The 17219-nt window shown below is 50.9% G+C and overlaps 1 protein-coding gene across 1 annotated transcript in view; it reads left to right on the forward strand.

Annotated features, from left to right (window-relative positions):
• The first annotated feature begins 2606 nt into the window (after positions 1-2606).
• Positions 2607-17219, forward strand: part of LOC139237904 (ras GTPase-activating protein nGAP-like) — a 107337-nt gene continuing 92724 nt past the window's right edge. Inside the window, exons 1-2 of the mRNA XM_070867195.1 lie at positions 2607-3156; positions 10826-10962. Of these exons, the coding sequence (XP_070723296.1) occupies positions 2649-3156; positions 10826-10962 (645 nt within the window). The 5' untranslated portion in view covers positions 2607-2648. The remainder of the gene's footprint in view (positions 3157-10825; positions 10963-17219) is intronic.

Genomic DNA, 17219 nt, shown 5'->3' on the forward strand with positions numbered 1-17219 from the left:
GAGCGCTAGATCTCAGAGGGTTGTGGGACTGCAGTAGGTTACAGAGATAGGGAGGGGCGAGGCCATAGAGGTCGTGAGAATTTTAAAATCCAGATGTTGTTGGACCGGGAGCCAATGTAGGTCAGCGAGCACAGGGGGTGATGGGTGAGCGGGATTCGGTGCAAGTTAGGACACGGGGCAGCGAGCACAGAGGATGATGGGTGAGCGGGACTCGGTGCGCGTTAGGACACGGGGCAGCGAGCACAGGGGGTGATGGGTGAGCGGGACTCGGTGCGAGTTAGGACACAGGACAGCTGAGTTTAGGATGACCTCAAGTTTACATAGGGCAGAAAGTGGGAGGCCAGCCAGAAGTAGTTGCAAGTGTCAAGTCTAGAGATCAGAATTTTAATTCAAACCGTAATAAGACTGTAAAAATGAAAACCTTTTTTGACAGCATGCAGCTCGCTGATTTTGGCACGAGATTTGGGGTCAGTTGCAAAGCGATGGCACTTGCCACTGGCCCCAAAGCAAGTTGCCCACAGAGATCTAGAGATCTAGAGATCTAGTGATCTAGTGATCTCTGTGGCATGAATCTCAGCTTTCTCCAATGTTAATTTCATGCTGTCATCAAATCTGGGGATCTCCAGAGTCCAGCAACTATGATGTCATGGATCTGGCTAAGCAGCCAATCACATTGAAGACTTCTTACAACTACCAAACTAGTTAGTAAAACACACTGACTTTCCGTCACTTTATAATCATTTTAGCGAGCGAGATAAAGATTGGGGCAAACACATGGGGTTAAGGTAGAAGCTGAACTATCATAAATGTAATGTGTTTGCTTCATGGGTTCTTTGCTTAATGAATTCAAAGGAACACGTTGCTATTAAGAACTAGTAGGTTTATTAGAAACATAGAAACGTAGAAAATAGGTGCAGGAGCAGGCCATTCGGCCCCTCGAGCCTGCACCACCATTCAATAAAATCATGGCTGATCATGCACCTCAGTATCCCTTTCCTGCTTTCTCTCCATACCCCTTGATCCCTTTAGCTGTAAGGGCCACATCTAACTCCCTCTTAAATATATCTAACGAACTGGCCTCAACAACCCTCTGTGGTAGAGAATTCACAATTCTCTGAATGAAGAAGTTTCTCCTCATCTCGGTCCTAAATGGCTTACCCCTTATCCTTAGACTGTGACTCCTGGTTCTGGACTTCCCCAACATCGGGAACATTCTTCCTGCATCTAACCTGTCCAGTCCCGTCAGAATTTTATATATTTCTATGAGATCCCCTCTCATTCTTCTAAACTCCAGTGAATACAGGCCCAGTCGATCCAGTTTCTCCTCATATGTCAGTCCTGCCATCCCAGAAATCAGTCTGGTAAACCTTTGCTGCATGCCCTCAATAGCAAGAACGTCTTTCCTCAGATTAGGAGACCAAAATTGGACCCAATACTCAAGGTGTGGCCTCACCAAGGCCCTGTATAACTGCAGTAAGACCGCCCTGCTCCTATACTCAAATCCCCTAGCTATGAAGGCCAACATACCATTTGCCTTCTTCACCACCTGCTGTACCTGCATGCCAACTTTCAATGACTGATGTACCATAGCAAAGGTTTAACAATCACACTACACATTACCAGTTCATCCACCAGACTCACAACTGCATACCTCATCGTGGATCTCCCGAACCCAACTGGCCGGGGTTTTATTGAGTCTTGTGAACATCACGTGACTGGCAAAGCCACTCCCAACTCAACAGCTCTACAAACCTGTGAGCATGCGCACAGGTGCATAGATTGCAATAACCAAACTTGAAAAAAAAAAGATATTAAAAGCCACGGAATTAAAAAAATGTGATAATTCCACAATTATAACATTAGCTTTTCAGGACAGGAACGGCTGGCTGGCAGGCTTTCTGCGCCGTGTAGGCCTCATTCCCAGGTGGAGAACAAAGGCAGAGTAGAAGGGATCTACTTAGCTGAGGGAGAGCGGGTGGGGTGGGGGGGGGGGGGGCGTGGGAGTCAGGGAGTCAGGGAGCGGGGGGTGGGGGGTGGGCGGGGTGGGGGAGGTCTGTCCCAAAACCTCTGTGAAAAGAATCTGTCCCTTGAGCACGAACGGAATGACAGATGCCACTTTTACTCGAGTCACTTCTCAGCTAGAAGCATTGACTCTAAAGGCATCGAATGATTCCTCTTGCTCGAAGAGTTGTGTGTGGTTTTACTGCGATCTGTGTTTTTTAGAGGGTTGGGGGGGGCGGGGGGGGGGGGGGCAGGTGAGCTGGGGGGGAAGCTGTGTCGCATTATTTGAAAGAAAACAATCTTCTAAACCTCCCTCCATCTGACCTTGTGGTTGGCAGCCGATGTCATTCGCAGATTGTCCTTCGGTGTTGCCGAATCTGATTGGCGCTCGTGCTCTCTTCTGCTTCCTTTACAGCAGATGTACCATGACAACACTTGCAAAAAAAAAACCTCACACACACCCACACCAAAGAAAACCGTGCGCGTAACAGCGGGCTGAAGATTCAGCCGGGGTGGTGGGGGGGGGGGCGGGGGGTGTCGGTGAGGGGGACGGACTCCGAGAGACACGTTGCTTGTAACCGAAGGTTCACCAGATACAATCGCCGAGGGAGGAGGCTCCCTTGCTTGCCTCGTCCAGCTCCTCAGCCATGGACGCGGTGGAGACCTCGGCCACGACGGATACCGATCTCCCCGAGAAGCAACCCGGGGACAACCCCTCGCTGCTGAAGGCCTACAAGTGGTTCACGGGCTCCAAGCTGAGCGCCAGGAGGGAGGAGGAAGTGGAGGAGGCTGCGGAGGAGGAAGGGGTCCGGGACGGGGCGGCCGGAGGCGCCGAGGCTGCCCCGCCGGAGGCGAGGGGGGACGGGAGCCCCGAGGCCGAGGGCGGGGACGGCGCGGTTGACGGGGAGGGTCCCGAGACCGAGGCCCGGGGAGGAGGGCAGGCCGTGCAGAGCAAGGGAGACCAGCTGTCCAAGAAATCGGGCAACCAGCGTGCTCAGTCTGAGCCCAGCAAAGGCGCAAGAGGTACCGGCCGGAACCTGAGGAAGGTGAAGTCAGACTCGGCCGAGAAAATCCGCAGTTTCCTGACATCGGTGTCCAATCGGTTGTCCAGAAAGCGTTCCCTCCAGGAGTCAGGGCAGGGCCCTTCCCAACAAGGTACGTTCCTGCTATTGTACATTTCATCGCCCTTGTGGTGACGTGAGGGTCTGTGAGAGTTAGTGGCCAATCAAGGTGCTTGATGGCGGCATAATGGGCCTGAATTTCCTTGGGGTGTGGGTCTCCTCCCAACCCGTCGGCGTAACTTTGGAGGAAGACCAAAGTTACAACAGCCGAGCGCGTTCTGGTCCAAGGAAATTCCCAGTTAAAATATCCCGGCCTTTTAGAGAGAATGATTGCTCCATTTCACATAAAGCGTTGGACATTCTATTGTTAAAGTTCTCCAACTCACCACTGGGAGGTGCAAGATAGGAGCTGCCCCTCCGACAGTGCGGCACTCCCTCAGTACTGCCCCTCGACAGTGCGGCACTCCCTCAGTACTGCCCCTCGACAGTGCGGCGCTCCCTCAGTACTGCCCCTCCGACAGTGCGGCACTCCCTCAGTACTGCCCCTCCGACAGTGCAGCATTCCCTTAGTACTGCCCCTCCGACAGTGCGGCACTCCTTCAGTACCGCCCCTCTGACAGTGCGTTGCTCCCTCAGTACTGTCCCTCCGACAGTGCGGCACTCCCTCAGCACTGCCCCTCCGATAGAGCAGCACTCCCTCAGGACTGCCCCTCCGACCGTGCGGCACTCCTTCAGTACCCCCCCTCTGACAGTGCGTTGCTCCCTCAGTACTACCCCTCCGACAGTGCGGCGCTCCCTCAGTACTGCCCCTCCGACAGTGCGTTACTCCCTCAGTACTGCCCCTCCGACAGTGCGGCACTCCCTCAGTACTGCCCTTCTGATAGTGCAGCACTCCCGGTCAGGTGAAAGACATACCACAGCCCACTGTTGGAATGTAGAGGTAGCTCATGACAGAATGAGGGATCAGGCTTAAATTCACCGAACACTCCCCTCAGCGCCCCTCCCACTGTCAATGTGACTTGCACCATTCACCACCCAAGGTGGCTATATTTTCTTCAATTGGAGGTGGTCCTCACAGTAGTAAACCCATCTTCTAGCCTCATGATGCCAAGCCATGCCAACTCATTTATCCAAGCCTGGCTATTAGATGGTTACAGGTGAGAGTTGCTTAATTCCGCTCTGAAAATGTGGCCGAGCCAATGAAATGAGTGACGATTATCATTTGTTTTTAAGCGCACTCAGCTGGTTCCTAGGCCTAGTTGAGTTTGAGGTCAATGAGATCGTCGCAGAAGGAATTTTGTTAGGCCACGTTACTAAGGGTTACGGAAACAAGGCGGGTCGATCAGCCATGATCTCATTGAATGGTGGAACAGGTTCGAGGGGCTGGAATGGCCTCCTCCTGTTGCTATGTATTCTTACAATCTATCACCATGGCTAACATCTAACACTAAGGTTGAGCAATTCTTGAAGAAAACAAAGTAAGGGGTTTTCTCAATGACGTAAGAATTAGGAGCAGGGGTCGGTCATTCGGCCCCTCGAGCCTGCTCCGCCATTCAATAAGATCATGGCTGATCTTCTACACTTTCCCGCCCAGTCGCCATATCCCTTGATTCCCTCAGTGCCCTAAAACAGGTTAGAGGCAGGAAGAATGTTCCCGTTGCTGGGGAGTTCCAGAACCAGGGGACACAGTCTTAGCATAAGAGATGAGGAGAAACTTCTTCACTCAGAGAGTTGTGAACCTGTGGAATTCTCTACCACAGAAAGTTGTTGAGGCCAGTTTGTTAGATATATTCAAAAGCGAGTTAGATATTGCCCTTACTGCCAAAGGGATCAAGGGGTATGGAGAGAAAGCAGGAAAGGGGTACTGAGGGAATGGTGGTGCAGGCTCGAAGAGCCGAATGGCCTGCTCCTGCACCTAATTTCCATGTTTCTATGTTTCTATCTATTGATCTCAGCCTCGAATATACTCAAAGACTGAGCCTCCACAGCTCTCTGGAGCAGAGAATTCCAAAGATTCACCACCCTCTGAGTGAAGAAATTTCTCCTCATCTCAGTCCTAAATGGCCGACCCCTTATCCTGAGACTGTGTGACCTCTGGTTCTAGGCTCCCCAGCCCGGGGGGAAACATCCTCCTTGCATCTACCCTGTCAAGCCCTCCAAGTATTTTCACACGTTTCAAGGAAACAGTTGGCACCTAAGTTTATTTTGAGCACAACAGCTGGGTCAGGGACGTGTGACAAGGCCTGTCTGGTTTCATAGGACTTGTGCAGACGCCCATAACTGTCCATGCTTGGCCACAAACAACTGAGAAGAGCATTTGTTTGTTGGTGTCCTCACATTTGGCCAATCGGTGTTTGAAAGTATGCAGGTGTATCAGGAGGGGCAGCCTGAGTTACGCAATGACTATTCAACATAACCAATGAATGTTCCAGCTACCGGCATAGACCCACCACAGTCTTGTGGTTGCAAAATAAGATAAAGTCGACTTATTTACTTTGAATTACCTGGTGCAGCTTTGAAGTTTTTTTCCGGCATTAAGTCCCCCACTTTGCCCTGCCATTTATGCTGCTTAATTACCAGAAAGTTCAATTCTCCTTTAGTGCAAAGGAAGTGATTTTTGAATTTTAAAAAAGCAATTTTTTCACCACTTAGTGCAGAGACAGAAGACTTGTCAGGGAGCTGGGGTTAGAGCAAACTGTTTTCCCCCTGCTTCCGATCAAATGGCCATACTTCCTGTGTGAGGCTTCATCGCAATTAGCTGATCTAAGCCGGCTTCTGTTTTTCAACAGGGGATAAAATTAGCCGTTCGTCTTTCCAACATCTTGCATTTATATAGCACCAGTAATGTATTTGCTTCAGGGACTCTTTGCTTAAGAATTCACAGCAACACATTGCTATTAAGAATGAGTTGGTTTATTAGCAAAGGTTTAACAATCACACTACACATTACCAGTTCATAGACATAGAAAACATAGACATAGAAAATAGGTGCAGGAGTAGGCCATTCGGCCCTTCGAGCCTGCACCGCCATTCAATGAGTTCATGGATGAACATGCAACTTCAGTACCCCATTCCTGCTTTCTCGCCATACCCCTTGATCCCCCTAGTAGTAAGGACTTCATCTAACTCCTTTTTGAATATATTTAGTGAATTGGCCTCAACAACTTTCTGTGGTAGAGAATTCCACAGGTTCACCACTCTCTGGGTGAAGAAGTTTCTCCTCATCTCGGTCCTAAATGGCTTACCCCTTATCCTTAGACTGTGACCCCTGGTTCTGGACTTCCCCAACATTGGAAACATTCTTCCTGCATCTAACTTGTCTAAACCCGTCAGAATTTTAAACGTTTCTATGAGATCCCCTCTAATTCTTCTGAACTCCACCAGGCTCACAACCACCTGCCATCGTGGATCCCCCGAATCCAGCTGGCTGGGGTTTTATTGAGTCTTGTGAACATCACGTGACTGGCTGAGCCACTCCCACCTCAACAGCTCTACAACTATTTTAATGTAACATTAAATCAATACCCCATTAAATAAGGGCACTAGAACCCACAAATTTACAAATAAAACTTTAAAGGAAACTTGAATCAAATTAAAATTTGGTTGCCGGGGGTGATGATGCACTCCAGTCCCTCCGGCGCCCACCTCTCGCGGAAGGCCGCGAGCGTACCGGTGGACACCGCGTGCTCCATCACCAGGGACACCCTGGCTCGGATGTAACCGCGGAAGAGAGGCAGGCAGTCGGGCTGAACGACCCCGTCGGTCGCCCGCTGCCTGGACCGGCTGATGGCCCACTTGGCCGTGCCCAGGAGCAGTCCTACGAGGAGGCCCTCAGAACTACCCGCTCTCCTCCGCACAGGGTGCCCAAAGATCAGGAGCGTGGGACTGAAGTGCAACCAGAAATCAAGGAGCGGCCCCTTTGAATAATGCGACAGCTGTACAAAACCCGTGAGCTTGCGCGCAGGTGCGTACACAACAGCACCATTAACGTGGGAAAAAGGCGCAAGGCGCTTCACGGGAGCGCGATCAGACACTACCGAGCCACACATGGAGATATTGAGGACCGGCGAGCAAAAAGCTTGGTTGAAGAGGCGGGTTTTAAGGAGGGTCTTAAAGGAGAAGGGAGAAGCGGAGAGGTTCAGGGAGGGAGTTACAGAGCTTGGGGCCCAGGCAGCTGAAGGCACGGCCGCCAATGGTGGAGCGATGGAAATTGTGGATGCTTAAGAGGCCAGAATTGGGGGCACAGTGATTTTTCGGAGTGTTGTAGCCAACGACCCCCCCTAGGGAAGGTCACGGCAGACCGCTCACCAGCTGCGGCCGCTGTAAGGTCCTGTGCAGCACCCACGCAGCAAAGTTTAAAGGGACCACGCGCTTACAACTCAAATTAGAGGAAACGTAGATTTCCCTCAGTTCAGAGAAGGTTCACCAGTTCGATTCCAGAGATGATGGGGTTGTCTTATGAGGAAAGGTTGTGCAGCTTGTGCCATTCAGCCCCTCGAGCCTGCTCCGCCATTCAATAAGGTCATGGCTGCTCTGATCGTGGCCTCAACTCCACTTCCCTGCCCGCTCCCCAGTCGTTCAAAAATCTATCTATCTCCACCTTAAATATATGCAATGAAATGACGGGAGAGTTCATAGAGGGATGTGACCGGGACCCAGGAGCGGCGAGAGTTCGGGGCCCAGGAGAGGCGTGAGATTGGGGCCCAGAAGAGGCGAGGGCCCAGGGGCAGCACGGGCCCAGCCCACACTGCGATATGTGTGCACACTGTCTCCGTGCAGCACCAGTCGTCCTGGTTAACCCTCGCCACTGGACCAAGACCTCGCTCTGTCGAGCCCGTGTGGTGGCTGGTGTGCAACGGCCACCCCACGTTAAAAAAACCCACCCACGGGCATCTTCCACCCTTCAGGATGTAGTTCGGGATCCGGAATATCATTGAAACCCCCTGTGAACTCATCCGTTTTTCGGCGTGGAAGCAAGTCATCCTCGTTTCGAGGGACTGCCTATGATGATGATTCAATGACTCAGCCTCCACAGCTCTCTGGGACGGAGAATTCCACAGGTTCACGACCGTCCGAGAGAAGAAATTCCTCCTCATTTCCGTTTTAAATGGGCGACCCCTTATTCTGATACTGTGACCCCCACCCCCCCCCTCGTTCGAGATTACACCCCGAGGGGAAACATCCTCTCTGCATCGACCTTGTCGAGCCTCCTTCAATATCTCTAGTTTCTACAATTGTCACGCCCTGGCCCAGCCAGGGGGGGCGAGGCAGGCGAGTGAGACATTCTCACGGTGGAAGTGGAGGTTGGTAAGCCACAAGCCAGCGCAGTTGCTAATGTGGAACAGGAAGCCCATCGCTCACACGGCACTTTGCATCTCCTTCCTGTCTGCACCGCACTCTCGTGTGGCAGGAGAGGCAGCAACGTCTGATTGCTGCCAAGAGCACGCTCCATGTGACCGCTGCCCACTGCCCTCTGTGATCAACAAGTCAGATACAACACTGACGCAGGCATCCCGGCCTACCTCAGCCCAGGCATCCCGGCCTACCTCAACCCAGGTATCTCGGCCTACCTCAACCCAGGTATCTCGGCCCACCTACACCCAGGTATCTCGGCCTACCTCAGCCCAGGCATCCCGGCCTACCTCAACTCAGGTATCTCGGCCTACCTCAACCCAGGCATCTCGGCCCACCTACACCCAGGTATCTCGGCCTACCTCAACCCAGGTATCTCGGCCTACCTCAACCCAGGTATCTCGGCCCACCTACACCCAGGTATCTCGGCCTACCTCAACCCAGGTATCTCGGCCCACCTATACCCAGGTATCTCGGCCTACCTCAACCCAGGTATCTCGGCCTACCTCAACCCAGGTATCTCGGCCCACCTACACCCAGGTATCTCGGCCCATCTCAACCCAGGTATCTCGGCCCACCTCAACCCAGATATCCCGGCCCATCTCAACCCAGGTATCCCGGCCCACCTCAACCCAGATATCCCGGCCTACTTCAACCCAGGTATCCCGGCGTACCTCAACCCAGGTATCTCGGCCTACCTCAACCCAGGTATCTCGGCCCACCTCAACCCAGGTATCCCGGCCTACCTCAACCCAGATATCCCGGCCTACTTCAACCCAAGTATCCTGGCCTACCTCAACCCAGATATCCCGGCCCATCTCAACCCAGGTATCTCGGCCCACTTCAACCCAGGTATCTCGGCCCATCTCAACCCAGGTGTCCCGGCCCACCTCAACCCAGGTGTCCTGGCCTACCTCAACCCAGGCAATAGTTCCAAAAACACAACTGCTTATAATTTTATCCCTGCTCCTGCTCCGCACAGATTGATGCATTTAGTATCCGCATAAAGCATCAACTAAAGAAAGAAAGACTTGCATTTATATAGCACCTTTCATGACCACCGGACATCTCAAAGCGTTTTACAGCCAATGAAGTACTTTTGGAGTGTAGTCACTGTTGTAACGTGGGAAACGCGGCAGCCAATTTGGGCACTGCAAGCTCCCACACACAGCAGTGATAATGACCAGATAATCTGTTTTTTTATTATGTTGATTGAGGGATAAATATTGGCCCCACGACACCGGGGATAACTCCCCTTCTTCTTCAAAATAGTGCCGTGGGATCTTTTACATTCCACGAACAAAAAGATAGCACCTCCGACAGAGCAGTGCTCCCTCAGTACAGCCCCTCCGACAGTGCTGCGCTCCCTCAGTACTGCCCTCCGATGGTGCGGCGCTCCCTCAGTACTGCCTCTCTGACAGTGCGGTGCTCCCTCAGTACTGCCCCTCCGACAGCGCGGCACTCCCTCAGTACTGCCCCTCCGATGGTGCAGCACTCCCTCAGTATTGCCCCTCTGTAACATCGCCTGTCTCTGCCCCCTGCCTCAGCTCATCTGCTGCTGAATCCCTGATCCATGCCTTTGTTACCTCCAGAGTTGACTATTGCAACGCACTCCTGGCTGGCCTCCCACGTTTTACCCTACGTAAACTAGAGGACATCCAACCCACAGCTGCCCCGTGTCCTAACTCGCACCAAGTCCCGCTCACCCATCGCCCCCTGTGCTCGCTGCCCCGTGTCCTAACTCGCACCAAGTCCCGCTCACCCATCGCCCCCTGTGCTCGCTGCCCCGTGTCCTAACTCGCACCAAGTCCCGCTCACCCATCACCCCCTGTGCTCACTGACCTACATTGGCTCCCGGTTAAGCAACACCTCGATTTCAAAATTCTCATCCTATGATTTCAAATCCCTCCATGGCCCTCGCCCCTCCCTATCTCTGTAATCTCCCCCAGCCTCACGAGATGTCTGCACTCTCAAATTCTGTCCTCTTGACCATCCCTGATTATAATCGCTCCACCATCGGTGGCCGTGCCTTCTGTTGCCTCGGCCCCAAGCTCTAGAACTCCCTCCCTAAACCTCTCCGCCTCTCTACCTCTCTCTCTCCTCCTTCAAGACGCTCCTTATAACCTCCCTCATTGACCAAGCTTTTGATCAGTTGCCTTAATTTCTTCTTGTATGTCTTGGTGTCAAAGTTACCTGTTTTGTCTTCATCATAGGCAGTCCCTCGGAATCGAGGAAGTCTTGCTTCCGCTCTTAAAAATAAGTCCTTAGGTGGCTGAACTGTCCAATACGATTTGTCTTCTAACACCGCTGTGAAGCGCCTTGGGATGCTATATAAAAGCGCTATATAAATTCAACTGGTTGTTGTTGGTGGTGAAGGTGCTGATGGAGGTGATGTGTTTTTTTCTCCACAGATGAAAGTGAAGCAGCGATTTCTGTGAACCAGAGCCCGCCCATATCGCTGGTGCCTTCCGCGGGAGTCCCGGTCTGGGACGTCAATAACTGTACGCTGGTCGATGGTCAGCTGGTGCTGATGTCACGGGATGATGAGGTACGAGAGCAGGGGGCCAAGATGTAGCTCCAGTTGCACACGAGCAACGGTGACCAGGGGAGGGATACATAAGCCTCATTTACATAGCGACTTTAATGTCGTAAAACGACCCGAGGGGCTTCACAGGACAAAACTTGACTTCGAGCCACATAAGGAGATATTAGAAACAACAGCAAAATACTGCGGATGCTAGATTCTGAAATAAAAAACAGAATGCTGGATATCTCAGTGGGTCGGGCAGCATCTGTGGAGAGAGAAACAGATTTAACGTTTCGGGTCGATGTCCCTTCGTCAGAACTGGAGAGTGTTCGAAATGAACAGATTGTTTAGGAGCATTGAAAGGGGGAGGGGAGGAGAAAACAACATGGTTGGTCTGTGATAAGATGGAAGACAGGTGTCTTCTCAAGTCGCTGGAGAAATACCACCATAAGAACATAAGAATTAGGAACAGGAGTAGGCCATCTAGCCCCTCGAGCCTGCTCTGCCATTCAACAAGATCATGGCTGATCTGGCCGTGGACTCAGCTCCACTTACCCGCCCGCTCCCCATAACCCTTACTTCCCTTATTGGTTAAAAATCTATCTATCTGTGACTTGAATACATTCAATGAGCTAGCCTCAACTGCTTCCTTGGGCAGAGAATTCCACAGATTCACAAACCTCTGGGAGAAGAAATTCCTTCTCAACTCGGTTTTAAATTGGACCCCCGTATTTTGAGGCTGTGCCCCCTAGTTCTAGTCTCCCCGACCAGTGGTAACAACCTCTCTGCCTCTATCTTGTCTATCCCTTTCATTATTTTAAATGTTTCTAAAAGATCACCCCTCATCCTTCGAACTCCAACGAGTAAAGACCCAGTCTACTCAATCTATCATCATAAGGTAACCCCCTCATCTCCGGAATCAACCTAGTGAATCTTCTCTGTACCCCCTCCAAGGCTAGTATATCCTTCCTTAAGTAAGGCGACCAAAACTGCACGCAGTACTCCAGGTGCGGCCTCACCAATACCCTATACAGTTGCAGCAGGACCTCCCTGCTTTTGTACTCCATCCCTCTCGCAATGAAGGCCAACATTCCATTCGCCTTCCTGATTACCTGCTGCACCTGCAAACTAACTTTTTGGGACTCATGCACAAGGACCCCCAGGTCCCTCTGCACAACAGCTTGTTGTAATTTCTCCCCATTCAAATAGTATTCCCTTTTTTTGTTTTTTTTCCCAAGGTGGATGACTTCATACTTTCCGACATTGTATTCCATCTGCCAAACCTTAGCCCATTTGCTTAACCTATCTAAATCTCTTTGCAGCCTCTCTGTGTCCTCTACACAACCCGCTTTCCCACTAATCTTTGTGTCATCTGCAAATTTTGTTACACTACACTCTGTCCCCTCTTCCAGGTCATCTATGTATATTGTAAACAGTTGTGGTCCCAGCACCAATCCCTGTGGCACACCACTAACCACCGATTTCCAACCCGAAAAGGACCCATTTATCCCGACTCTCTGCTTTCTGTTAGCCAGCCAATTCTCGATCCATGCTAATACATTTCCACTGACCCCGCGTACCTTTATCTTCTTCAGTAACCTTTTGTGTGGCACCTTATCGAATGCCTTTTGAAAATCTAAATACACCACATCCATCGGTACACCTCTATCCACCATGCTCGTTATATCCTCAAAGAATTCCAGTAAATTAGTTAAACATGATTTCCCCTTCATGAATCCATGTTGCGTCTGCTTGATTGCACTATTCCTATCTAGATGTCCCGCTATTTCTTCCTTAATGATAGTTTCAAGCATTTTCCCCACCACAGATGTTAAACTAACCGGCCAAAAGTTACCTGCCTTTTGTCTGCCCCCTTTTTTAAACAGAGGCATTACATTAGCTGCTTTCCAATCCGCTGGTACCTCCCCAGAGTCCAGAGAATTTTGGTAGATTATAACGAATGCATCTGCTATAACTTCCGTCATCTCTTTTAATACCCTGGGATGCATTTCATCAGGACCAGGGGACTTGTCTACCTTGAGTCCCATTAACCTGTCCAGCACTACCCCCTTAGTGATAGTGATTGTCTCAAGGTCCTCCCTTCCCACATTCCTGTGACCAGCAATTTCTGGCATGGTTTCTGTGTCTTCCACTGTGAAAACCGAAGCAAAATAATTGTTTAAGGTCTCAGCCATTTCCACATTTCCCATTATTAAATCCCCCTTCTCATCTTCTAAGGGACCAACATTTACTTTAGTCACTCTTTTCCGTTTTATATATCTGTAAAAGCTTTTACTATCTGTTTTTATGTTTTGCGCAAGTTTACCTTCGTAATCTATCTTTCCTTTCTTTATTGCTTTCTTAGTCATTCTTTGCTGTCGTTTAAAATTTTCCCAATCTTCTATTTTCCCACTAACCTTGGCCACCTTATACGCATTGGTTTTTAATTTGATACTCTCCTTTATTTCCTTGGTTATCCACGGCTGGTTATCCCTTCTCTTGCCGCCCTTCTTTTTCACTGGAATATATTTTTGTTGAGCACTATGAAAGAGCTCCTTAAAACTCCTCCACCGTTCCTCAATTGTGCCACCGTTTAGTCTGTGTTTCCAGTCTACTTTAGCCAACTCTTCCCTCATCCCACTGTAGTCCCCTTTGTTTAAGCATAGTATGCTCGTTTGAGACACTACTTCCTCACCCTCAATCTGTATTACAAATTCAACCATACTGTGATCACTCATTCCGAGAGGATCTTTTACTCGGAGATCGTTTATTATTCCTGTCTCATTACACAGGACCAGATCTAAGATAGCTTGCTCCCTTGTAGGTTCTGTAACATACTGTTCTAAGAAACAATCCCGTATGCATTCTATGAATTCCTCCTCCAGGCTACCCCGTGCGATTTGATTTGACCAATCGATATGTAGGTTAAAATTCCCCATGATTACTGCCGTTCCTTTTTCACATGCCTCCATTATTCCCTTGATTATTGTCCGCCCCGCCGTGAAGTTATAATTTGGGGGCCTATAAACTACGCCCACCAGTGACTTTTTCCCCTTACTATCTCTAATCTCCACCCACAGTGATTCAACATTTTGTTCATTGGAGCCAATATCGTCTCTCACAACTGCCCTGATATCATCCTTTATTAACAGAGCTACCCCGCCTCCTTTCCCTTCTTGTCTATCCTTCCGAATTGTCAGACACCCTTGTATGTTTAATTCCCAGTCTTGGCCACCCTGCAACCACGTTTCTGTAATGGCCACCAAATCATACCCATTTGTAATGATTTGTGCCGTCAACTCATTTACTTTATTTCGAATGCTGCGTGCGTTTTGGTAGAGTGTTTTAATACTAGGTTTTAATCCATGATTTTTAGTTTTGACCCCTCCTGCAGCCCCTTTACATTCAGTGGCCCTTTTTGTTTTTTGCCTTGGGTTTCTCTGCCCTCCACTTTTACTCATCTCCTTTCTGTCTTTTGCTTTTGTCTCCTTTTTGTTTCCCTCTGTCTCCCTGCATTCATTCCCATCCCCCACCAACGATGTCTCCGCAAGATCCTACAAATCCCCTGGGAGGACAGACGCACCAACGTTAGCGTCCTCGACCAGGCCAACATCCCCAGCATCGAAGCACTGACCACACTCGATCAGCTCCGTTGGGCGGGCCACATTGTCCGCATGCCCCAGACACGAGACTCCCAAAGCAAGCGCTCTACTCGGAACTCCTTCACGGCAAATGAGCCAAAGGTGGGCAGAGGAAACGTTACAAGGACACCCTCAAAGCCTCCCTGATAAAGTACAGCATCCCCACCAACACCTGGGAGTCCCTGGCCAAAGACCAGTCCACCCTAAGTGGAGGAAGTGCATCCGGGAGGGCGCTGAGCACCTCGAGTCTCGTCGCCGCGAGTGTGCAGAAACCAAGCGCAGGCAGCGGAAGGAGTATGCGGCAAACCAGTCCCATCCTCCCCTTCCCTCAATGACTATCTGTTCCTCCTGTGACAGAGTCTGGGGCTCTCGTATTGGACTGTTCAGCCACCAAAGAACTCACTTCAGGAGTGGAAGCAAGTCTTCCTTGATTCCGAGGGGACTGCCTAGGATGATGATGATGAAAGGCAGGAGAGATTAGAAGGACAAAAGGGATGATGGGCCGACTTGAGATGGTAATGGCTGGAGTTATAAAAAGGTTTGTCTGTATAGGGTGTGAATGGTAGGATAATTACTAGCTGTCATTGGAGACAAAGAGAGAACAAAAACATAAGTTCGAGGGGAGGGGGAAATAAGGAGATATCAGGACAGGTGACGAGGTAAGTTTTAAGGAGCGTCTTGAAGGAGGAGAGTGAGGTAGCGGGGTGGAGAGGTTTAGGCAGGGAGTTCCAGAGATGCTCCTTAAAACCAACCTCTTTGGCCAAGCTTTTGGCCGCCTGTCCAAACATCTCCTTGTGTGGCTCAGTGTCAGACGCTCCCTGATTTACGCTCCTGTGAACCGCCTCTGAACGTTTCGCTACATCCCTGGACATTGGCTCGTGTAGACCTCTGCGATCACCAATCAAATTGCAGGATTGTGCTGCCGTTAAATCAGCCAATCTGAACCAGCCAATCACGTGCATCTGCAGCAACGTCTCTTTCGCACATCTGAAGTTGCTAATAATCACTTGACTGACACAAATGTTCAACGTTTTGTTCTTCGTTTACAAATCCCTCCATGGACCTCGCCCCTCCCTATCTCTGTAATCTCCTCCGGTCCCACAACCCCCCGAGATGTCTGCGCTCCTCCAATTCTGGCCTCCTGAGCATCCCTGATTATAATCGCTCAATCATTGGTGGCCGTGCCTTCTGTTGCCTGGGCCTCAAGCTCTGGAACTCCCTGCCTAAACCTCTCTGCTTCTCTACCTCTCTCTCCTTTAAGACACACCTTAAAACCAATCTATTTTACCAAAGCGTTTTGACACTGGGACACTAAGACACAGAGACACTAGGACACTGGGATACTGGGACACGAGGACACTGAGACACTGAGACACTGGGACACTGGGACACTAGGACACTGGGACATTGAGACACTGAGGCACTGGGACACTGAGACACTGGGACACTGAGAGACTGAGACACTGGGACACTGAGAGACTGAGACACTGGGACACTGGGACACTGGGACACTGGGACACTGAGACACTGGGACACTGAGACACTGGGACACTGGGACACTGGGACACTGAGACACTGGGACACTGGAACACTGAGAAACTGAGTCACTGAGACACCGGGACACTGGGACACTGGGACACTGAGACACTGGGACATTGGGACACTGGGGCACTGAGACACTGGGACACTGAGACACTGGGACACTGAGACACTGGGACACTGAGACACTGAGACACTGGGGCACTGGGACACTGAGACACTGGGACACTGAGACACTGGGACACTGAGACACTGGGACACTGGGACACTGAGAAACTGAGTCACTGAGACACTGGGACACTGGGACACTGGGACACTGAGACACTGGGACACTGGGGCACTGAGACACTGGGACACTGAGACACTGGGACACTGAGACACTGAGACTGGGACACTGAGACACTGGGACACTGAGAAACTGAGTCACTGAGACACTGGGACACTGGGACACTGAGACACTGGGACACTGGGACACTGGGGCACTGAGATACTGGGACACTGAGACACTGGGACACTGGGACAATGGGACACTGGGACACTGGGACACTGGGGCACTGAGACACTGAGACACTGAGACACTGGGCACTGGGACACTGGGACACTGGGACACTGAGAAACTGAGACACTGGGACACTGGGACACTGGGACACTGAGACACTGGGACACTGGGGCACTGAGACACTGGGACACTGAGACACTGGGACACTGGGACACTGGGACACTGAGACACTGGGACACTGAGACACTGGGACAATGGGACAATGGGACACTGAGTCACTGGGACACTGGGACACTGGGACACTGGGACACTGGGACACTGGGACACTGAGACACTGGGACACTGGGGCACTGAGACACTGGGACACTGAGACACTGGGACACTGAGACACTGGGACACTGGGACACTGGGGCACTGGGACACTGGGACACTGGGGCACTGAGACACTGAGACACTGGGGCACTGGGACACTGGGAAGCACCTTGGGACGTTTTACTACATTAAAGGCACTATATAAATACAGGTTGTTGTTTTTCTATACTTTCGGATCTAAAACCTCTGCCGCTACACAATGCTCCGAACAGCAGCAGACCCATTAC

The sequence above is a fragment of the Pristiophorus japonicus genome, chromosome 24 (assembly GCF_044704955.1).
Source record: "Pristiophorus japonicus isolate sPriJap1 chromosome 24, sPriJap1.hap1, whole genome shotgun sequence".
NCBI lineage: Eukaryota > Metazoa > Chordata > Chondrichthyes > Pristiophoridae > Pristiophorus > Pristiophorus japonicus.